Source organism: Acinonyx jubatus, chromosome C2 (genome assembly GCF_027475565.1).
Source record: "Acinonyx jubatus isolate Ajub_Pintada_27869175 chromosome C2, VMU_Ajub_asm_v1.0, whole genome shotgun sequence".
Classification (NCBI taxonomy): domain Eukaryota; kingdom Metazoa; phylum Chordata; class Mammalia; order Carnivora; family Felidae; genus Acinonyx; species Acinonyx jubatus.
In genome coordinates this window covers 130,881,469-130,904,692 of record NC_069384.1, presented here as the reverse complement: position 1 = coordinate 130,904,692, position 23,224 = coordinate 130,881,469, and the positions used below count along the sequence as shown (strand labels likewise).

The 23,224-nt window shown below is 35.5% G+C and overlaps 1 protein-coding gene across 12 annotated transcripts in view; it reads left to right on the top strand.

Moving 5' to 3' along the window:
- ANKRD28 (ankyrin repeat domain 28) overlaps nucleotides 1-23,224 on the top strand; it is a 191,290-nt gene that overhangs the window by 144,482 nt on the left and 23,584 nt on the right. For 11 of the 12 annotated variants that reach the window (XM_053221474.1, XM_053221471.1, XM_053221472.1 and 8 more), the window contains 10 exons: nucleotides 3,254-3,332; nucleotides 4,246-4,360; nucleotides 5,623-5,705; nucleotides 7,551-7,614; nucleotides 9,065-9,133; nucleotides 11,268-11,408; nucleotides 17,703-17,814; nucleotides 19,073-19,099; nucleotides 19,520-19,594; nucleotides 22,872-23,073. In XM_053221474.1, the coding sequence (XP_053077449.1) occupies nucleotides 3,254-3,332; nucleotides 4,246-4,360; nucleotides 5,623-5,705; nucleotides 7,551-7,614; nucleotides 9,065-9,133; nucleotides 11,268-11,408; nucleotides 17,703-17,814; nucleotides 19,073-19,099; nucleotides 19,520-19,594; nucleotides 22,872-23,073 (967 nt within the window). Of the gene's footprint in view, nucleotides 1-3,253; nucleotides 3,333-4,245; nucleotides 4,365-5,622; nucleotides 5,706-7,550; nucleotides 7,615-9,064; nucleotides 9,134-11,267; nucleotides 11,409-17,702; nucleotides 17,815-19,072; nucleotides 19,100-19,519; nucleotides 19,595-22,871; nucleotides 23,074-23,224 lie in introns of those variants that run through there. The other variant, XM_053221478.1, reaches the window with a different exon arrangement.

Below are 23,224 nucleotides of genomic sequence, written 5' to 3'. Positions count from 1 at the left end.
TACATTATAAAAGATTCTACTTGGTGTAGCCCTCATATTCTCTGTATCAAGTCATCTCTTTCTCCATTTTGGTGTTTCTGTCCCTGATCAACTTGTGGATGACTAGAAATTGGAATGTGAATTTAGGCTTGAAATTATTCAGTTATTCATTTATAAGTTTTTAAATCGGCTGTCTTTCAGAGTACTGCATAGAGATAAAGTGAATGGAGTTTAAAAAGCAATATAGGTCTGGTTTTTTTTACCTTGCTTTACATGAGCCCTACTGTGTTGATTGTATCACTGAAATGTGTATCTTCCCACTTAACCTTATTCTTAAGAATAAATATTGGTCAGATAAAATACCCAAATATTTTATTTAAAACTTAAATCTAGGAAGTAGTATGTGTGGCTTACTTACTGTTGTTGCTGTTTATGGTCACCTGTTAAACCAACTCTTAGAATGTTGGTAGATCTTTTTTTTTTTGTTTAAAACTCCTAATTTGATTCTCAAATTAGTTAAGGTGACTTAAAAAAGAAATTTACCCATTGTCTCCCCAATTCAGAGGGAAATAAATGTGCCCTCCCCCTTCCTAACATGGCTTATGGTAGACTTTTCAGTTGGTAATCTGAATTTTTTTTTTTAGTATATTTGGAATACTTTTTATAATCAGTAAGTATATAGAAAGTAAAAATGTTAATCCAGTGCCACCTATAGCCTTATAGTATATAGTAAAGGACTGCATACTAGCTATGAGACCTTGTTACATTTCTTAACCCCATGGCCTATAAAATCAGGTCAGTAGTATGTAACTCATAGGGTTTTGAGAAGTAAATGACTAATGTATATGAAATATTTTAAAACTGCCTGAAACAGGGGCGTCTGGATGGCTCAGTTGGTTAAGTGCTGGACTTAGGCTCAGGTCATGATCTCATGCTTTGTGAGTTTGAGCCCCACATCGGGCTCTGTGCTGACAGCTCAGAGCCTGGAGCCTGTTTCAGATCTGTGTCTCCCTCTCTCTCTGTCCCTTTCTTGCTCTCACTCTCAAAAATAAATAAAGATTAAAAATAAATAAAAATAAAAAATAAAACTGCCTGGAACATAGTGCTTACTATTTATGTAAATGTTAGCTATATTTCAAAGTTCATCATTTTATGCACTCAAAATATATATTACAGTTTAGTTTTTTTTTTTTACTTTGTTTTTTTCTTTTGTTAAAACATGTCTGTCTATAGGTAAAAATTAACATTACAAAATTAAGATATGTTGGGGTGCTTAGGTGGCTTAGTTAAGCATCCAACTCTTGATTTGGGCTCAGGTCCTGATCCTCCCAGTTGTAAGATCAAGTTCTGCATCAAGCTTGTGCTGACAGCATGGAGCCTGCTTGGGATTCCCTCTTTCCCTCTCTCTGTCCCTCCCCTGCTCGCGCACTCTGTCTCTCTCTCAAAGTGAAGAAACTTTAAAAAATCAAGATATGTTATATAGGGAACGTTTTGAAAAGATACTACAAACTAGAATCCCTTTATTAAAATGCTTTGGTACTTTTTGTTTTGTTCTTTTCTGGTTGAAAGAATAACAACTGGTACATTGATAAAAACACCAAACATAACAGACACTGTTATGTTATATGGGTGTTTTACAAAGATTATTCTATTTATTCTGTACCACAGACCTATGAGGTAGAGGTAATTTGTGTCCACTGTCAGTCGAGAAGTGAAGGCTCAAGACGGTAGGCAGTTTCTCCTAAATCTTGCTGTGGTAACTGGAGAACTGGGATTCAGCACAGGTCATTGTGACTCCAGAGCCTACCTTGTTTGCTTGCTTGTTTTGTTTTGTTTTCCCTCCTGTGCACACACTGCCTGCAAAGGTTTGAAAGTTCTTTGAGATAAATTGCCAATTGGATGGCTTGTTTGCTTGAAAAAAATGATATAAAATTATGGAATCAAATATATATAAGTAATTATGAAGTTCGTCTAACACTCCATTATTATGACAGGAGCATTTCTTAAGGAGATCTGCATTATACAGTTTTAGTGTAAACTTAGGACACTTGCCACATTTCAGTTTGGAAGAAAAAAAAAAATATATATATATATAAACATACATACACACACAGAAGGTATGCTGAGTATTGCTGAGGGATTAGGAATTGCAAAATATTTTCTTTTCTTTGTAACAGTCATATTGCATGTTTTGACAAAGTCCTTTCGAATTTCAGAACTTGAATATTAAATACATACATGCACAGCCAGTCTGATTAATTTAAGTCATTTGAGAAAAAAGCTATTTATTATCAATAATTATGAACAAATTAATAAAGTGTTCTAAATGAATTATAGTGGTGGAGTTAATTTAGATATTCATTTTTTTCTTTATTGAGGAGGGATTTAGCATTTCTTAGAATGAAAGAATGGTAGCAATGTGAATTTTTGAAATGTGGGAAACACATCCTAGCTGTACCACTACTGATTATGTGACCTTGGTTGAATCATTTAACATCCTTGTGCTTCAGTTTACCCACCTATGAAATAGGAAAGATATTAAGATTACACCATATCTACCATGTATAGCTTTTTATAAATGGTAGGTATTGAGGGTTTTTTGTATATTTGTGCTTTATAATATCTGTAGTTTAAAAAAAAAAAATTCTTGGGGCACCTAGATGGCTCAGTCAGTTGAGCATCTGACTTTGGCTCAGGTCATGATTTCATGGTTCAGGAGTTCGAGCCCCACGTTGGTCTCTCTCTGTTGGTGCAAAGCCCACTTCAGATCTTCTGTCCCCATCTCTGCCCCTCCCCCGTGTTGCACATGCTCGCTCATGTGCACATGCTCTCTCTCAAAAATAAATGTTTAGGGGCACCTGGGTGGCTCAGTCAGTTAAGCGTCCAACTTCGGCTCAGGTCATGATCTCACCATCCGTGAGTTCAAGCCCTGCATCAGGCTCTGTGCTGACAGCTCAGAGCCTGGAGCCTGCCTTGGATTCTGTATCTCCCTCTCTCTCTGACCCTCCCCTGTTCATGCTCCGTCTCTCTCTGTCTCAAAAATAAACATTAAAAAAAATTTTTTTTAATAAATGTTTAAAAATTAATTAATTAATTAAAAGTTCCTAATTTTGAACAGCTTGAACTGTTCTGCCTCCATAAGCTTGAACTAAACTTAATGTTTGAGTAATAGTTTTACAAAATAAAGATGTGAGAGGACATTCAGAATAAAACTAAGGATTACATATGACAGATGTAATAATAATTTTAAATCTCTTTTATTTGATTATTTCAGAGCAAGGATGGGAAAACCCCACTGCACATGACTGCCCTCCACGGTAGATTCTCCAGATCACAAACCATTATCCAGAGTGGTAAAAAGTATTTCTGTTTGTTTTTTTTCTTACATGTAGTAAAAACATCCACAAAATGAATGGTATTGTGGAATTGTTATAACAGTCTATGTATTTTTAATATTTGATTTCAGATCTTATGAAAATCAAATAATAAAGAGTACAAAATGCCATGTATATGTATCTTTCACAATTTTTCATTTATTTTCATTTTGTTTCCCCTGAATTATAAATATAATTTCTCCAGCAGTTAGTGTGGGCTTTTTTGAAGCATTGCTGAATAGAAGACTTTGCCTTTCCATCGCAGTTTGTATTACACGTTAACAAAACTCTGTTGCATGTATCTTTTTTCCCCCTTTGAATGTTTTGAACTATTTTTAGGATTTTCATTTATTTTCTGAATTTATATTCTTTTGCATTTGAAGTAGCACTAGCCAAGCTAAACCTTTAAATAAAAACTCTTCAGTACATTACTTTAGTGTTTGCCAAGCCGTGTTCCAAGCAACTGTTAGTAGTCCTCAAAATAATAGCTGTTACGGTTCTGCAAAGAAAAAGTAGTAGTTTCATGATCAAATAATTCCTGAAGCATTGCTTGCAATCTTGATGACACATGGAGTTTGCACATTAAAGCTCTGACGTCTTGCTCTAAAGAAATATGTTTACTTCTGTTTTAATACAGTGGTTTCCAAACTTACTGGACCCCAGAACCCTTTTGTCATTTTAAAATGTTAAAAACGTATGCTTAGTTTACAAAATTGTTGTAAGTGTAAGATCTATAACTGCAGTGCCTGGCCCAATAAATGTCCTATGAATGAACTCTAGTTAGATCTCTATATTCATTAGTTTATGCTTGAATAGTGTTTTATGTTACTTTCCACGTAACAGATACGACTTAATATTAGTCCACTATCTGATGGTATGCTATTTATTGCAGGAGCTGTAATCGACTGTGAGGATAAGAATGGAAACACCCCTTTGCACATAGCAGCAAGGTACGGCCATGAGCTGCTAATCAACACTCTTATTACAAGTGGTGCTGACACTGCAAAGTAAGTACTTAACATAGCGTTGATAGCTGTGATGACTGGGAAACACAGATGGCAGTGAATTGTAGTTTTCTAGATATTTCAAGTAGAAGTGTGGATTTTGTGCCCAATATGGTATTATTCATTGCTTGAGCTTTTTCCCCTTTGTGTTGATGATGTGCTAGAATAGATGTTTAGTATGATTTCATTTGGTAAGGCAGCATAGTGTATTTTTATGTTTTTTTTTTTACCCCAGTTCATTCTAGATTATGAATAATAAGCAGTTTTGGTTAGAGCTCTTCATTGTTTTGATCTAATTATTTGTAATCTAAATGTAAATAAAAGACCTAAAAATGTTTATATGCTGAATGCTTTTCCTTTTCATCCAAATACTACTACCTGTAGGTCTTTTGCCCCCTCATTTGGTGGGAACAGCTCGCTTTGTCTGTTTTATAAAAGTTTCTATAAAAGATGTTGTTAGAAAGATGGATTCTCTTGCATGTTCTGCAAAAGTAAATATCCTACTGAAGTTGATGTTTACCATTCCTTTGTGTGCCTTTATATTTTTATTACATTTTATTACATTTATATATATTCAGTAACATGTTTTAAACCTCCTTGTAAACTTTCTGTAACTGTGATGCCACTGTACACTTTTTGCAACTTTTTTGATTTAGCCACATAGATAAAATTCAGGCTTTTTCTTCACATTTCTACAAATACCTCTAGTTCATTCATTTTATAAAATGTAATTATTTATGGAGAATTCAGTTTATTCATTCGACTTATTTGCAAACATAAGTTGCTTCCTATTTTTTATTGCTACAACAATTACTACAGTGAACATTCTTGAACGTTTTGTGTTGTGATAATGATTCTCAATAAGAGTGAGGCAGGGGGATTGAATTTCACACCCTAGGCCAATGTCCAGAGACATTTTTGGTTGTCATAATTTGGTAGAAGGATGTTACTGGCATCTGGTGTGGGTAGAGCCCAGGGGCACTGCTGAACATCCTGCACGCACAGGATAGCCGCCACCCCACCCCCCACCCCCCCACATCCAACAAAGTTCATCAGGACAATAATGCCCTGGTTGAAATATCCTACTCCTGGAGGAAAATTGCTAGATAATAAATAAGCTGCAGTCACCTTTAGCCTTTTGCCACATTGCTCTTCAAAGTGTAAAAGTTTGGACTCATTATCTTTTCACTGTAGCTAGTTTCTTTGTCACTTATTTAAATGACTATATTATTCTTGTATTGAGGTTACTGTCCTACTTATTTTAGGCGTGGCATACATGGAATGTTCCCCCTCCATTTGGCAGCTTTAAGTGGTTTTTCAGATTGCTGCAGGAAACTTCTTTCTTCTGGTAAGTGGAACCATTGCAGACTGATTCTCCTTTTTTTTTTTTTTTTTTTGTCTCCACGAAATCCCCCAAAATTTAATCTCTTTATCCTGCTTTCCCAAAATTACTTATAGATATGTTCAAATGTGAATCATTTATTAAGTCCTCTTAGAAGATGTTGGGTTCTTTAATTTTAACATTCAATTTTCTCTTCAGATCTGGGAAAGGTTTTATCTTTCAGGGATTTCCTTCTTTCTGTTAGTGGGGGAATGGGTTGTAGAATATTTCTAGAGCAGTTTCTGTTCGTTGGATGGTAGTTTTCTTGTATTGTCCCTTTATGCCTAGAAACAGAGTATCTTCATTTGCATGCTCCTTTTTTAGGAGCTGATAGCCATTCTATATTATCTCCCAGGTTTGTGAAATTATCTATACCATATCTAATTACTGTGTTAAAATACCATAATCCTAGTCCGTTTGAAACAAAACAGGGTCTATAGCTTTCTATAAATATTACAAAACTATGATCCTTATTAACTGCATAGAATTACTGAATATATATGATTTCATTGATTTTTTTTTTTAATTTAAAAAAAATTTTTTTTTTTTTTTTTAACATTTATTTATTTTTGGGACAGAGAGAGACAGAGCATGAACGGGGGAGGGGCAGAGAGAGAGGGAGACACAGAATTGGAAACAGGCTCCAGGCTCCGAGCCATCAGCCAGAGCCTGACGCGGGGCTCAAACTCACGGACCGCGAGATCGCGACCTGGCTGAAGTCGGACGCTTAACCGACTGCGCCACCCAGGCGCCCCGATTTCATTGATTTTAAAAGATAGTCTGTTTCTCAGAGTGTTGAAGTTGAACATATTTTGTATGTTAATACTCAACGATTACCGAAAGAATTACGGGCAAGTTTCAGTGAAAATTAACATTTTGTGTGAGACAACACTTCTTTTTTCTTAGTAATTTTTTAAGTTAATTCTACTTTAAGTCTTTAAAAGTTTGTGTATTTCCACAAGTATTCACAAACCCATTTATCTATGAAAGAGAAGTCTAAAATTTCTCCTCAGTGTTAGAAATAGTCCACAGATAGCAGAGTACCTATGGCTTCTTTTAAAAACAACTTTACTAAGAGTTCACATAACATACATTTCACCCATTTAAAGTATATAGTTCAGTGTTTGTTGGTATAGTCGCAGAGATGTGTGACCATCACTTGAGTCGGTTTTAGAACATTCTCATCCTCCTGTTAGCAGTCAGTCCCCATTTCCTCCTGCCTCTCCCTAAGCAATCATTACATTCCGTCCCTATAAATTTGCCTGTTCTGGATAGTTCATAGAAATGGTCACCCAAGATGTGGTCTTTTCTTTCACTTAGCCAAATGTTCTCAAGGATCATCCATATTATAACATGTGTCAGTACTTTGTTGTTGTTGTTGTTGTTTTATTGTTGAAGAATATTCCATTGTATCCTGTGGCGCTTTTTTTTAGTGTTTATTTATTTTGAGAGAGAGAGAATCCCAAGCAGGCTCTACGCTGTCAGCACAGAGCCTGACCTGAGGCTCAATATCATGAGCTATGAGATCATGACCTGAGCCTAAATCAAGTATTGGACGCTCAACCAACTAAGCATTGTATCCTATGGCTTTTAAACAAGTATGCCAGCACTTGTCCTAAAACTCCCAGTCCTCTAGAGGCATATTTTGGTAGTATTAGACATTATTAAGCTATTTTCAATAATTTTGTGCCTATTTGTAATTCAGTTTTGTTTGAGATTGTGGTGTATGTGATACTTGACATTTCTTGACTTAGAACTTTAGTATTAAGTAACATATCTATGATACTATATAAGATATATCCATTTTTACAGGATTTGACATAGATACCCCAGATGATTTTGGCAGGACCTGTCTACATGCAGCTGCAGCTGGAGGGTATGTTAACAAAATTTTTACTTTTTAAAGAAGAAGGTAGTTGGTCGTGCCAGTTTTTTCTCTTCTCTTTGTTTCTCTTTATTAGTTCTGAGCTGCCTCAAAATAGAAAACAAACTGTAATAAGAGTGGTTTGGGAGAAGAAAAGTCCAGAATAGTAGAAAATTCTTTTTTTTAAATCTTCCACCTGAGTCATAAATTGTGATTGGGAGAGATGGAGCGAAACTGTAAAAGGAACTGTTGCTTTCTATGAGAGAAAAATTATTTCTGGATAAGTGAAAAGAATATATGTCTTCAAATGAGAGCCAGCAAAACATTTAGAGATGTTTTGAGTAATATTAGTGTTCTTTGGGAAAGTATTTGGGGGTTTTTGGTCATAATTTTAGGGAAAAAAGTGTTGATGGTTTGTGTATGTCTTACCTCTACTCAGGGCTAATATATAGGAAGAAGAAAATTTGAGATTGAAAGATTTTGGACAAAGTTTTAAGTACTACTCCTACAGGAAAATAGGCTGTTGGTTTGAATAAACAAGCTTCAGTTAAAACTCTTGGTCTCTGAAGCATGCTTCTAATCTAATGTTTCTGATCGTTTACATCCTAAATCTATAATAAGCCATTTAATTCATGATGGTTTATCAAAAACATAATTTATAAGAATTTTATTCCTGATAATAATTCCTTAATAATTCCCAGTGGTTTCAGATGACAAGTGTGCTGAACCTGCCACTAGGTCAGTCTCAGTTCCAGAGATGGATTGTGAACTATTATGACTGGGTCCTCTTGTTCTTCCAAGGTCACCAAAGAACCTTCCAGTTAAAACCTAGCTTCCATGTTACTTGCCTCCACAGAGAGGGACAAAAGAAAACATGAGTATCTGATCACTTGGCAGTCACAGTTTTTATTGTAATGTAGTAAGTTGATGTTCTGGTTTTTGAAAATGATATTATAGAAATATCCACACATGTACTCCCCTGTAATTTTAACTAAGGAAACATCTAAGCAATTATAGTATAGGAGAAAATAAGGAAAGCATCTTGGAATGTTATCTGTGTTACCAGGTTTAATTTTTTTTTTTTTTGCCCATTTTCATTTATTTTGGTATTAAAAAACACTTAAATTTAAACCATTCCATTAAAAGCATGTTGTTTGAAGTTTGTTTTAAAGGTTCCTAAAAACTCTCAGGAAAACTACAAATGTGAACTTTCTTTTAAATAGCGGTTAAACGTGATTCGTTTGTTATTTCCTATCAACGTGCTAATCAATATGTGTGTACCTAACTTTTAAAAATTCTAGATAAGGTGAATTTTAATGTTTTAATTTTTATAAAATATAAATCATGTTATTCACTTTACCTTCACTTGAATGAAAGCATGCTTTGATACTTACTTAAACCTACCAATTTCATTTTAAAATTATTGACAATTAAGTCTTATTAACTGTATTTTCCCATCTAGGAATTTGGAGTGCCTAAACCTTCTGCTGAATACTGGTGCAGACTTCAACAAAAAGGACAAATTTGGGAGGTACGGTGTGATATAGTTCCTCTATAGAACGTAATTAATGTTATTTACTTAATGATTAGCATGACCTTCTAACTGGCTTCTGAGAATTAACTGAACAGTTCAGTATCATTTGCATTGTGATCACGATTGAGAAGCCCAAATAAGTCAGTAACTTCTAAATACTCATTTTTACTCACAGTCGTCTTCCACTTGGGCCCCTGCCACAGCCCCAGGCTACCAGGTCTACCTTATGAGCACCTCTGTATATCTTGGTATCATTCCTCCTCCTCCCATATTTATACCATGAAAATGTAAACCCCCATGGTGCCTGAGTTCCTTCAAGAAACTCATAAGACCCAGAACTCAGTAATACATTTCTCCTTCCCCATAAGTCATTTCATTGTCATTTCCCCTATGGGGAAATAGGTTATAAATATATATGAAATTTTTGTTCTCCCGTGTAAACATACACACATAACAACACATCCACACATACCCCTTCATATGACTGGTAGGAAAGCACCTGTGAAGTGACAGTCTCTTTGTAGTCTTTTTAGCTAATCCTTATTCTCACTGTGTAGCCCCAGGCCTCTTTGTGACTAGCATTTATGGTAGCAGTACTTATATCCACCACGACCTGCAAAGTTATTTAGAGTAGAAGTTGATACAGCATGTGCTAAAGCCATACAGGAAATGATGGAAGGCAATTCACATTGGTTTAAAAAACAGAAGTGGAGGGGTGCCTGGGTGGCTCAGCCAGTTAAGTATCCGACTCTTAATCTCACAGTTCAGATCTTGATCTCAGGGTTGTGAGTTCGAGCCCCATGTGGGGCTCTGTGCTGGGCATGAAGCCTACTTTAAAAAATAAAAGTGGCAGTGCAAAAAAGGTTGTGTGTCTTGAGAATTATATCAAAGTACATGACAAGAAAGAGTGTGTGTCAGAAGGAAATGTGTGGATGTATGTGATGGGCCAGTACAGAAGTAAACAGAATTATGTATGGTAGGGAATCAGAAATGCACAGAAGAAGAAAAAAAACTACTTGACTCCATAATTACTTTGAGGAATAGACTGCTCTCATAGGCTTACTAATAGAAAGAACTAATGACCTGCAAAATCAAAAATCACTTTGGCTTTGCAATGCAATATTTTTACAGCCAATTTGCTTTTATAATTGTACTGTAATCCATCTTGTATTAGTTAATTTGTAGTACTTGAAGAGTTTTTTACTACAGATGCAGAGAGGGCCTCGGAAGCATATTCTGAGTTTAGAAGCTTGAAAGTAATTCAGGGTTAACTGTATTTCTTAAAATGCTATTACTACGGTATATTGTTATCCAATAAAGTAAAATAATGTTTTACTGTCATCTCACTCAGTAAATGTTTTAGAAGAAATTATACCATGAAGACTCTGGACTGTATTTACCTTCACTTTGTTTTTTTTTTTTCTCCTCCTCCTCCTCCTCCTCCCCCTCCTTTTTTTTTTTTTTTAAGTGAAAAGTCATGGGATCATCATAGAGTTGTAATCCAAAGACTAGGGACTCCTAACTTTAGTAACATTCTGTTGCATTTCAGTAACTGAGACGAAAATGGCTACAAATAAATATTCATTCTTTAGAAATTAAAAACCGTACTCTAACTCTTCTGAATAGTGAACAATGTGCATTTTTTGCTTAGAGAATCCTGTTATTGCTGTGCACCTTTACTGTATACTTTACAACTGGGCTTTCTTTTAAATGCTTCTATATTTCTCTTTATTCTTCTACTGAGACAGGAGTAGAAGTTTCTTCTACCTCTGTACTGCAAAACATTTTATTAGCATAAGAAAAGCCTTGTTAAAATGAAAGTTTTGAAGTTTCTGAGCAGAATATGAAGGTGTCTGTGATATACTCAAAAGACTAGAATTGTTACTGTGGGGACCATGAAATAATTTAACTGTGTTTCTGTTTTATTCCCTATTCTTAGAGGTTCTCTGCCATCTTACTTTCTTCTACTGGCTTTCTGTCCAGCCCTCCAAAAGACTTAGTATATGGCAGAAATCAATCTCAGGCTCACTATAAATACATTATTTGTAACTGGGTCAAGTAAGAGTAAGCTCTTGTTTACTGGTATATGTCCCTGGCTTTTATTTTTCTGATATTAACTTGGGCACAAAAGATCTCCACTTCACTATGCTGCTGCCAACTGCAATTACCAGTGCCTGTTTGCTCTTGTGGGATCAGGAGCAAGTGTGAATGACCTTGATGAAAGAGGATGCACACCCCTGCACTATGCAGCTACATCAGACACAGATGGCAAGTAAGTATCATGTGGTGAGAATGAAGGATTGTTTCTATAAACCAGCATCTTCCATGTGGATGGCTGTTGGTTTTTTATGCAATTTTATATTTTCTTTTTGTACTTTTTTTTAGTCTCTGGTGTGGGAAATAAATTGGTTTCATAATTATTCGTAAATCATAGTTTACTACCTATTTCTACTCAGCAACCTGCCTTATTGACTGGTCTGGTAGAAGAAAGATAAAGGCCTCTTGTTGTCCTCTCTGCCAAAAGCACATCTTAATATCACCTCCGTGTTTTTTCCCTCTGACTTCTCAGAGGCAGCAGCCTTGAGTTTATCGTAGGGAAAGGGAAACAGAAGAGAGATGGACAATGCCAACGGAAGATGGGGCAGAGATTGGAATACCAGTATCCGTCAGAGGTTGAGATTTTATATTTGTAAGAGACCCTTATAAATTGGTATCCAATAAGGGAGTAACCAAACGCAGAATCTGACATGTAGTTGTTGCTAAATATTACTTAAATAAGTAAATGAGATAATAGGCTAACTAAATATTGGCCAAGAATGACTGAATAAGAACAAAGGATTGAGAGATGTGTAAATTATTTTTATAATTAATGTTCAGCTAAAGTTGATCAGAACTGTTTATAGTACCTTATATCTATTGCCTTCTTGGAAAAACATAACCTCCTTGGAGACCGTGATCTTCAGTCTGTGGTATTCTCCATGTGTCTGGGTCAGTTAAGAGCAAAAATAACCTTAAGAAAAAATAAATAGTGATTCTTAGTGAAGGATTTTATAAAATATATGTCAAGGAAGTTTTATTTAACATAGAACTATTTCTTTCGTTTTTACTATTTGCTTTTTACCCTCAAAATAAAAAGCATAATTTGATGGTATTATTCACAAATGTTAATTTGTTATAAATTTTATAACTGATATCAAAGCCATTTCTATCAGTAGCACTTTGTTATGTTGGTTTATAGCTAAAACTCTAATCTTGAAAGCACTAGTAAAATGTACTTTTTGTTTACAACAATATATCGCTTTGTACAATTTCATATATACCCAGAATAGTTAGGTACAGATAGATTTTGGGAGAAGTTAAATTATTTGACTATGTTTTTAGGTAGTGGCTCTTCAAAGAAAGAAAATCTATGGTAAAGACTTTGTAAATAAGAAAGTATTTTGGTAAATTTGGATAAAATAGATCATCCTCTGATTTATAAATTTTGTACTTTCAGGATTCGATTTATAGATTTTCTTGAAATAGGTTATGCCTAAAATGACTATATCACTACCAATAATCCTTTACCACTGCTCCCACAGACTGGTTATTGGGTGTTGCTCAGCAGAATCTACATAAATTCCACTGAGAGGTCACACACATAAACACCCACACATGCACATTGAGATTACCCAAAGTTCTCCTGCCCTTAGAAAATTGCATTAAATGTTAATTCTTGCACAAAAATCAAAAGAGCAACAGTGTTCAGCCCATACTGTTTAGGATTTGTGGTTTTATTTTAAGCCAATGTACTTTTTCTTTAGAGGTGTACTACTACTAAAGTGAATTAAATCATTAGTTTTCTCATGTCATATCAATGGTTTAGAGCCATAGCTACTAATATTTATTGCTTAAACGTTTAATTCTCAGTGTCTACACCAAGCAGCCTAATGTATAGAAAGAACATGAGCTTTGGGGTCCAAAAGACCCAGTCTAAATCTTGGAGTTTCTATATTATACCTCTTTGAGCTTGAGCAAGTAATTGCCAAGCAAAATCTTCTTTATCTGTAAGATTAGAAAGAAACGTACTTCTTAGAATTGTGGGGAAAACTGAGATCGTGGGTATGAAAGAATCTAGCACTGTTTCTTAGAGCCTCTGTTTCCTTAAAGAATCAGAATCCCAGAGATCCTGTTTAATGCCATCATTTATTGACTCAGTGATTTGTTCCCTGAGAACTTTGTGGAAGCTATAAGCCACAGTAACCATTTTAGGATACCAGAGGCATCCTTTCAATAAGTAATTGTTTTGGAGGCTTAAATAGTAGCATTAAAGATTTATTTTTCTAAGTTGTGCTCATTTAATTCCCAGGTATAGGTCGAATAATAAGAGAATCTGGCATGATTTCATATATAATTCTGGCAAAGCAAGTATGAAATATTTTCTAAAAGAAAACACAAAATCCCATAGTTTCATATTACTATTATTCAGTAATATGTGTCTGTTGCTTTGTTTTTTTGATGATGACTTACTAATTTCCTATCAGCACCCCCAGGGAAAGTTATTTATATTTTGGAATTTTTGATACCTGACATTGCTTTTCTGCTATCCAAGAGCGATATAAGTATTTATAACTCTCCTCTGCCTTAATGTCCCTCTGTCTTCAGTTTCAATAAATATTAGAAAATATGTAAAATCTTTCTTGACTCATTCTACTCATTCTTTTAGTCACCCCCATTGTCCTAGTGTCTGCATTATTTATAGACAGTCATGACTCAAATACATAGTTGCTGTCACAAGAAACATGTACTAAATATTAATTTAATGTACTAAATATTAATAAATAAAATTCTCTTTGCCAGTTGAAGAGAAATAGGGCTGTCTTTGAGCAAGATGGTTAAGGATCTCCTCCATACCCATGTGGTATGTATAAGAGAAGGAAAAGATTGGGGGGGTGGTTTTTTCTGATACATAAAGAAGAAATCCTCTTCATGCTTGTTCTCCTGAGATAACCACTATTAACCTGAATATTTCTGTGTGTGTATGTAGATCATTTCATGTCCATCATAGTCTAATCAAAGTTAAAGCCTTGGTATGTGCCTTTCCTGAGCCTTTTCTGTGTTCATGTAATTATATATAAATGTTTTTATGAGTATATATATTTCACTGAGATCCACTTCTAAGGTGATAGTTGGCATTTTTCACAAAAATGGTATATTTTGACTTCTAATATCATTGTTTTGAACTTTATATAAATGGCATCATACAGTTCTTTGTGTAGAAGCTTTATAATCCTTAGATTTCTTCCCAAGTACTTAATACTTTTATTGCCAAAATAAACCTATCTTAAATTCCCTTTTGTTGTGGTACAGAGAAAATACATTTAGCTTTTGTACATGACTTTATATTCAGCAGGCTTGTGTAACTCATTTTGAAAATGTATGTAAGACAACATTGGGTTTGATAGTGGCTCTGCTACCTGTTGTGAGACTCAGGGCAAGTTACTTCACATCTCTCTACCCATTTTGTCTGTGAAATGGGGGAAATAGTCTGACCTAACTCAAATGGCCAAATAAGGTGTAGGATATCTGAATGCCTAGAACAGTATCTCTAATCTTCCGGTAAAGATTAGCTGTATTTTTTAAACTATGCTTGATATCTTTTTCTTTTTTCTTCTTTGATAAGAACAGACACTATTATACACCATAATGGGAGAAAATAGAGGAAGGAGGGCCTCTGGGAACAATGCCACATTCCCTGCCCTGGGCTGAGTGGGTCTTACCAAGAGCTCTGACCAGCCTTGGGACTCATGGGTGGTAGGGGAAGAGTTCGAAATGTACTCTGGTTTAAATTATGTGCTTAACTGGAATGATACTTAATTTGTCTAACATATTAAATGAAGGAAACAAAATATGTAACAGTAAGAGCAGTTTATTACTTAGCTGTTTCACCATGAATATTCCAGGTTTTGCATACAGTTTATGTTAGGGGAAAGAGAGATTAAAGAGAATATTCATCTTAATTTTTTTGACTTGTATAAAATCAGTGTGTGTGCTAATTTACAATTTCAGAAAAAGAAAAATTAGACTTTTTCCCCTCCATTTTATTTGCAAATTAAATGTGAGGTCCAGATATTCGAGATCACATAATGTGTGGTTCAGTATTTTGTAAGCACCCAGGTTAAAGTATCACTCTAATTCATTAATTCCTGTGCTAAGGCATTCGGTAGCATGAAAGGAGCACTGGATAAAAAGAAAACCTAAGGTCTAGTCCTTGCTTTGCCATATGCTAGCCAAAAGATTTGGAACAAATGATTTGATTTTCGTGAGCCACAGTAATTTTTCCAGTTGTTAAAGGTAATGCTCATCTCACAAAGTAGTTAAGAAATTTTATATTGCTTAGCAAAATCTAAAAGGCATGCCAGTAGAAGGAATTTTATCATTTTGAATCAACCGTTAGCCTTTGTTTTGTTACAGGAGACCGATTATCTGAATAATGTGAATGTAAAAAATAATAAATAATATGATAAGAACTACCTACTGCATCTGTAACACTTAAATTATTTGAAACCATTCACTGCTTGGAAGGCAGCTATGCTCACCGCTATACCACCAACACTGCACTAATGCTGTATATTTGGACTAGTCACTATGGATAATGCCTTGAGATGTGCTTTCCTACTTCAGAAAGTAAACATGAACTTACCTACTTGTTTTGCCTTCCTTAAATAAATCTTTTTTTCAGTACTCATATATCAGCAAGTTATCTTAAAATAGTTTGTTCCACGGATAGAATCTTCCTAGTACTCAGGTCTCGGGAGAACTATTTCTGCTCTCTCGCTCTCGCTCTCTCTCGCTCTCTCTCTCTCTCACCTAGAGAACTTGATTAAAGATAGATATGCCCTTGTGTGAAATGTTTGTGCCTGCAAAGCAGTGAGACTGTCCTCCAGCCCTGCAGATCCTTTATGCATTCCAGTGAGCATTGACCTCTGAGTTAGATACCTAGGAAAACTGGATACAGTTTATGCCCTGCCTAGAACAATTTGTACAGGCTTCTCAGAGCTAATTTATGAACACCAAAAAATACCAGTCTTCTTACCTTAGAGTCAGATTGAGTTTGTTTGTTTTAATCACAGTGATACCCAGTTCACCATGTTTGACTAATAATTTTAGCTGTACATAAATATAAAAATCCCACTTAAAAGCATAGACATTTGCTACCATTGAGGATAGTATAATAAATATAGATTCTGCAAGTAATTCCTAGGTGATTGAAAGGATTTTAAGCAATTCAGTATTAAAGAAATAAGGGTTGGCATTGAAAAGAATAGCCTGGGTAGATAATAGATAATATAGATAGATAAGAGATAGATGATAGTTATGTGTATGTATGATATAGTTACTGAAAGACCAATTACATTGCTTTAGAGTTTTGTTTTTGTGTAACTTCAGTATGCTTTTGGAAACTCGAATTTTTTCATAGTTTTTTTTTTATTTTTTGTGTATATTTAACATACAGTGTTAAATTAATTTCAGTTGTACAATTTAGTGATTAAACTATTCCATACATTACCCATTGTTCATCATGACAAGTGCACTCCTTAAGGAAACTTCAATTTTTAACAAGGAATATTTGACTCTAAATTGTCCCCCAGTAGTTGTATTAATATTTAGTTAATATTGCAGTCAGTATTGCAATATTAGACAAATTATCAATAAATAATTATGAACTTGGAATTTGAGCCTGAATGGAGTTTAGCTTCCTTAGTTGGATTTCTGCCCTCCCCCCATCTGTCAAATGAATAAACAGAGGCCATTTCACCATAAAGTTGAAATTTCTATTTGATTTGCTCAAGATCACTAGTATATAACAAGTTCTATGGACAGATCTTTTAATTTCTAATTCAGTGCTCTTTGTTGCTGCAGTAACAATAACACGTAATAAAATTGTAACAAGTCATGAACCATATGATGCCTTTTAAAATTATTTTTCTCATGTTTTAATCACACAGAAACGAAGTAAATCTACCATGGGAAGGTCTTTCTTGTTACCACCATACCACTTTCTACTGAGAACACCCTTCTCAGTCCTCTGATTCGAGATCATTGAAATCTGACCTTGTTTTTGCGAGATTTTTTTTTATATCCTTTCTTCAGCTTCCTAATGAGATCTTACACTCACTGTGTGTTCCAGATACGTCAGCAGTAATATTGCCAACATTGGATGTTCACCACCACTAAGTTTAATCCTGTCAGATATTGTTTGAGTGGAATAGGTGGTGCCATACATAGTGACTGTAAAAGACAGCCCGCAGGTACACTGAGCTTATTGACAGACTCTGGAGATACTCACTCTGAATGAATTTTCTTCATTCTTATGAACATTTTGCTTGTATTCTTACGATAGTTACAGTCAATGTCATTTAAAGACAAATTTATGTAGTATAGATATATTTATGATTTTTACATTACTCAAGAAAAGAATTGTAAGAAATTGTAATTGTAAAAAAATAGTTTTTAGTTGCAGGCTGTTTTAATCCTTGGTAAAATGCAAGATTTAGAATTTTGAATGTGTTATTACTATATATAGGTGCCTGGAATACTTATTAAGAAATGATGCAAATCCAGGGATCCGTGACAAGCAAGGATACAATGCAGTTCATTATTCAGCTGCTTATGGTCACCGTCTATGTCTTCAGCTGGTAAGATTCCTGAATTCTTGTGGAAGGACTAATGTGATTTTATATTCTAATAACATACGAAAATGAGAATAAATGAATCAAGATACAAACTCTATCACTTTTTAATATTTTTAGAACCTATATACCTCTTAAATTCATACTTGCCTCAGTATCTCGCATTCCCTTTTCCCTTTCAAAAAGAAAGAGAAGGGGAAAGTGGGTGATGGGCATTGAGGAGGGCACCTGTTGGGATGAGCACTGGGTGTTGTATGGAAACCAATTTGACAATAAGTTTCATATTTAAAAAAAAAAAAAAAGGAAAGAAAGGAGAAAATTAGATCTCTGGAGAGGGCTACTTATGTCCTTCCCTTATATTACCACATCACATTGGTGTAGCATTTCTCTTCCTTTAAATAAATGTTTTCTAGAAATTTCTAAAGAACTGTAACCATGTCTTCTGTGAGAGGAGGCCTTTTTTCCCACATATTTAGAGTTCTGAAAAGCCCGTTCTTTTTACAGCCTCTCCTGGTAGGGGAGACAATACTGCAAAGGAACTTTTTATTTCAGTTATGGTCTCATCCTTGAGTATATGCACCATTCACTCCATTTTGCCAAATCAAAGACAAGTTAAAAGATTCTGAAGTGGGGCGCCTGGGTGGCGCAGTCGGTTACGCGTCCGACTTCAGCCAGGTCACGATCTCGCGGTCCGTGAGTTCGAGCCCCGCGTCAGGCTCTGGGCTGATGGCTCAGAGCCTGGAGCCTGTTTCCGATTCTGTGTCTCCCTCTCTCTCTGCCCCTCCCCCGTTCATGCTCTGTCTCTCTCTGTCCCAAAAATAAATAAACGCTGAAAAAAAAAATTAAAAAAAAAAAAAAGATTCTGAAGTGTGTAACAAATGCTTCAAGTTAAAGGTTTCTTTATTTAGATTTAACTTATAAATTGTATTAAACTTCGCTTTCCCTCAAAGAGAGTGAGTATTAAAGATTGAAAAAGCAGGTTGACATATTCAATATAGCACTTAAAACCTGCTATCAGAAATAACAGGTATTTTCTTAGGTTACTATGTATCTTGTAGACTAATATCTTAGACCCATGAATGTAGATTGTGGTCTGTTACACACTTGTTTATTTAAAAGACTCAATCTTGGGAGACAAAGGAAGCACAAGTTCAGAATAGAATTTAACAGAAGCCTTGTATAAATAGACCTGTAGTTAACATTTATCTCTAATATATATGAATACTTCCTAAGCTAAATATTCTTATTTTAAATTTTATTTCAGATTGCAAGCGAAACTCCTTTAGATGTTGTAAGTAATAATCAATATCCCCTTTACTATTCAGAGTATTATTTCTTTGCTCTCACTAGAGCTGAAGCCTGTTTTACACATTCCTAAGAACAAACATAGTGACAGAAATCATATGTGCAGGGGATGGGAAAGGGGTTCTTACTTGGTGGTGAGTAAATAGCATTTCCCTCAAGCTAGTTTATAGCCCTCCCTGAGAGTTCTTATTCTGTGGTACTTACCACACATGCGTGATGATCTATTGTATAAGGTTGCTGAGTGGAGTTTTTCATAATATAATGGACTAAGATTTTAAAATATAATGGTTCAAGTGTCAATTTTTACTCTAAAATTGATTTAAACTTGGGGGAGAGGGAGCAGGAATAACTGCTAGAATATATCCAAAAGACCATTTCTGACAGTTCAAATGCTTTTCCTTCCCAGTTAATGGAAACCTCGGGGACAGACATGCTGAGTGATTCAGACAATAGAGCGACAATAAGCCCTTTACATTTGGCTGTGAGTACTACCTTCACAGCCAACTTGATGGCTGGTTTACTGAAAATATCTCATATATGTTTGTTTGACTCAAACTAGTACCCATGTATGATGATCATGAAATTAAAACTTAAGAATTTTTTTTAAATTCAGAGACTTCTTGACTGCACTTTGTTATGTTTTGTTTTATTAAAAAAAAAAATTGTGGTCTTTGGATTTCCCCCAAAGGCCTACTCTAAGGGAGAGAATATACCTGTGATGTGAATTTAAAAAAACACTGCCCTAAAGGAATGGCTTCTAACTTGCTAAACAGAACTGTATTTTCTGTGGTATTTCTACAACTTTTTGCTTACTTTTTGATCTTGGAGCACTAAGTGTGTGCTCACTGGTCCTTCAGTTACTCATGCTATAGGATTTGGGGCACCTGGGTGGTTCAGTCAGTTAAGTGTCCACTCTTGGTTTTGGCTCAGGCCATTGTCTCGCAGTTCATGAGATTGAGCACTGTGTCTGGCTCCATGATGACAGTGCAGAGCCTGCTTGGGATTCTCTGTCTCCCTCTCTGTGCGCCCCCCTCAAAAATAAATATACTTATAAAAAAAAGAAACCTCTCAATTTTTCCTCTTAATGATTAGTCCCTAAGAGGAGAAGGTTAGTGAAGTGTAACAATTCTTTAAATCAAATGTGGGAATGAATTACTTTAGGAAATTTCAAGCAGGGCCCAGTCTAGTTCTTTTTGTGCTACAAGAAGAGTCTATTTTTGGAACAGAGCACATTAACAGTTGTTGGGGGTGAGAAAGAGACTAAGAGTCAGGAGACTCTGATATAGTCACCGGCTTTTTGGGAGACTTCAGGTTTTAAATATAGTAAAATGCTTATAAGGAGGGTGTATACATAAGTTAATGGATCACTACAAGTTCAGTGATCATTTAATTGTTTCTTCTTATATATGCTATTATTTTTTATAATACTCTCTTTGCGTATTTCGTAAACACCAACACACGTTCATTGAATTTTCTTGCCCTTTTCCCCACTAGTACTTCCTGCCATTTCCTAAATAACTAGGGAGGCATGCTGCAGCTTCTTGCTTCCTTGCCCTGTGGATCTTTGGAAATACTATGTACTCTCCCAGACGTGCCCAGTCAATAAGTCCTGTGAAAGGGCAAAGCCAGCGTGGAGAAAACAGCCATTTTACTGTTGGTGGCGAGAGATGCAGTCTGAGCAGATGGCAAGGCAGTTCTTCTTGCTCCGTCACCACCATTCTTACGCTAGCACTGTCCCTTCCTGAGCATCTACTAGGTGCCACACTAAGCATTTTGCCAAGTTTATGAATACGTTACCTCAGAAACTATAGGTTTTTTGTTTTGGGGTGGGGGGGGGTTGCTAGGTCTTTACTCCATGGCTATTATGAATAGGGGTGCAAAATATGAACATGGCTATGCTAAATAGTGGTTTTAAGCTGAAATGGAACCAATTTTGTTAAAATTTAGTAAATTAGGCTCAGTGAACTGTGATTATATCACCACTTTCACATTATATATCTGTTCCGAGGAGGTTTTCAGAAATGACTCGAAGTACTTTTTTACCCTTCCAAACTCACCCCATCCAAGACACCTTAATGCTGTGAAAACACACCAGCTTGAGGCTTAAGGAAACTGGTCTTGGTTCTTATCTTTGTACATACTGTGTGTACAAATTCGTTGTCTCAGTCCTATACAAGGACATCCTGACGGGAGGCTCTCTGGCAACTCGTCATGGCTTCTTGTCATCCTTATTGTGTCTCTTCTTGTTATACACTCCTAGTGTCTTATGTGTATGCTGTATCTCTCACATTTCTTTCTGTTAATAGCATCATCTCATTGACCAGGTTATTACAGAACAAGATTAGATGTGATCCTAGGACGGTAGAGTTCCATAATCTCCAGTTACTTTAATCTTCGAGGTGGTCAAGAAACTCTGTAGGTAGTGAGAAACATCAAAGAGACCAGTAAGGCCCAGAGCAATTTTACCTCTTTCTGGTACTTTCCGACATTTTCTGCAAGAAATAACTTTACAGCCCTTTGCTGCAGTGTGGGGCCCATTTCTGGTTAAGTGGATGTTTTCAGATTTAGTTCAAGTATGGTACAATTTTACATTTTTCAGTTCCCAGTGAAAAGTTCACCTGTGATAACAAACGGCTAAGCTGTAGGTCTGAATGGTGTCAGAAATGACTTGTAAAAGTCCTTTAGCTACAAAGTGGTAATATGAGTGAACTAGAGACAACATTCCTTTTGTGCCAGAACTGGGTCTTGTTAATTGCTTTAGGTCTTGCTCAGCATCTAGTCCAACGAGAGTAATAGATGTTCAGTTGATATGTTGGTTTTTGAAATGAATTACCTGGAAAGCTTCTTCCTCAACTGTGATAAAGAAGAGGACTTCATTCTGACAAATCTTTAAAAATTTTCGTGTTCTCTTTGTACAGCTAAGACAGAACTTGGCACATGGCAGTTACTCAAGCCAGATTTAGTCTGTCTGTTTTTGTGCTAAAACAAATGTTTATTTTTTTAGATATAGCATGTTATGAGGTAAGGATAGTTACTTTAATTTGAGAAATCAGAAGACTTAAATATTAACTTCAGTTGCTGGCCATCTCTATAATTTAAGTATAGTCAAATTTTATCAGGGAGTTAAGTGGAGCACTGAATTGTGATTAAGAACACAGGCTTTGAGAGGTGCCTGGGTGACTCAGTCAGTTAAGCGTGCGACTTCGGCTCAGGTCATGATCTCACAGTTCGTGAGTTTGAGCCCTGCGTCGGGCTCTGTGTTGACAGCTCAGAGCCTGGAACCTGCTTTGGATTCTGTGTCTGTCTCCCTCTCTCTCTGCCCCTCCTCCCCCACTTATGCTCTGTCTCTCTCTCAAAAATAAATAAACATTAAAAAAAAAAAACTTTTAAAAGAAGAAAAAAACAACACAGGCTTTGGAATTATAGACTTAGGATGAAAGTTTTAATTGGATCTGTGTTACACTTTCATTGAATGCTGTGAATCAGAAAGTTGTATACTAGTGATAAAATCACCTGTCATTTGAACATTTATTTTCTGCAGCATACCTGTTCTCTAACATGTACTCTCTAACGTTGTACTATTTGGTTATTAGAAATACTTACAGTTAAGTTTTCTGAATTCTCAATAACGCAAGTTTTGGGTTATCTCAAATATAATAATAATGTGAAGACAAGTTTACTTCCTTTGTTTTCAAAGACATCTGAGAAGTCAGTCTAAATATGTATTTTTTTTAATTTATATTTTTATTTATTCCTAGGCCTATCATGGTCACCACCAAGCACTGGAAGTGTTGGTACAGTCTTTGTTAGATCTTGATGTGAGAAACAGTAGTGGAAGAACACCCTTAGATCTTGCAGCCTTTAAGGGCCATGTTGAATGTGTGGATGTACTCATTAATCAGGGAGCCTCCATTTTAGTAAAAGATTACGTTTTGAAGAGAACACCTATACATGCAGCAGGTATGTCAAATATTACACATGATTTTATTTACCACTTTCTATCTAATACTCTTTTCTTTTTCAATTTTTCGTATGTTATACTCCTGGTAATTATTTTAATAATTGACTTTGAAAGGTCGAATGGTTTTTCTCTCAGGGAAAAGCCAACAGC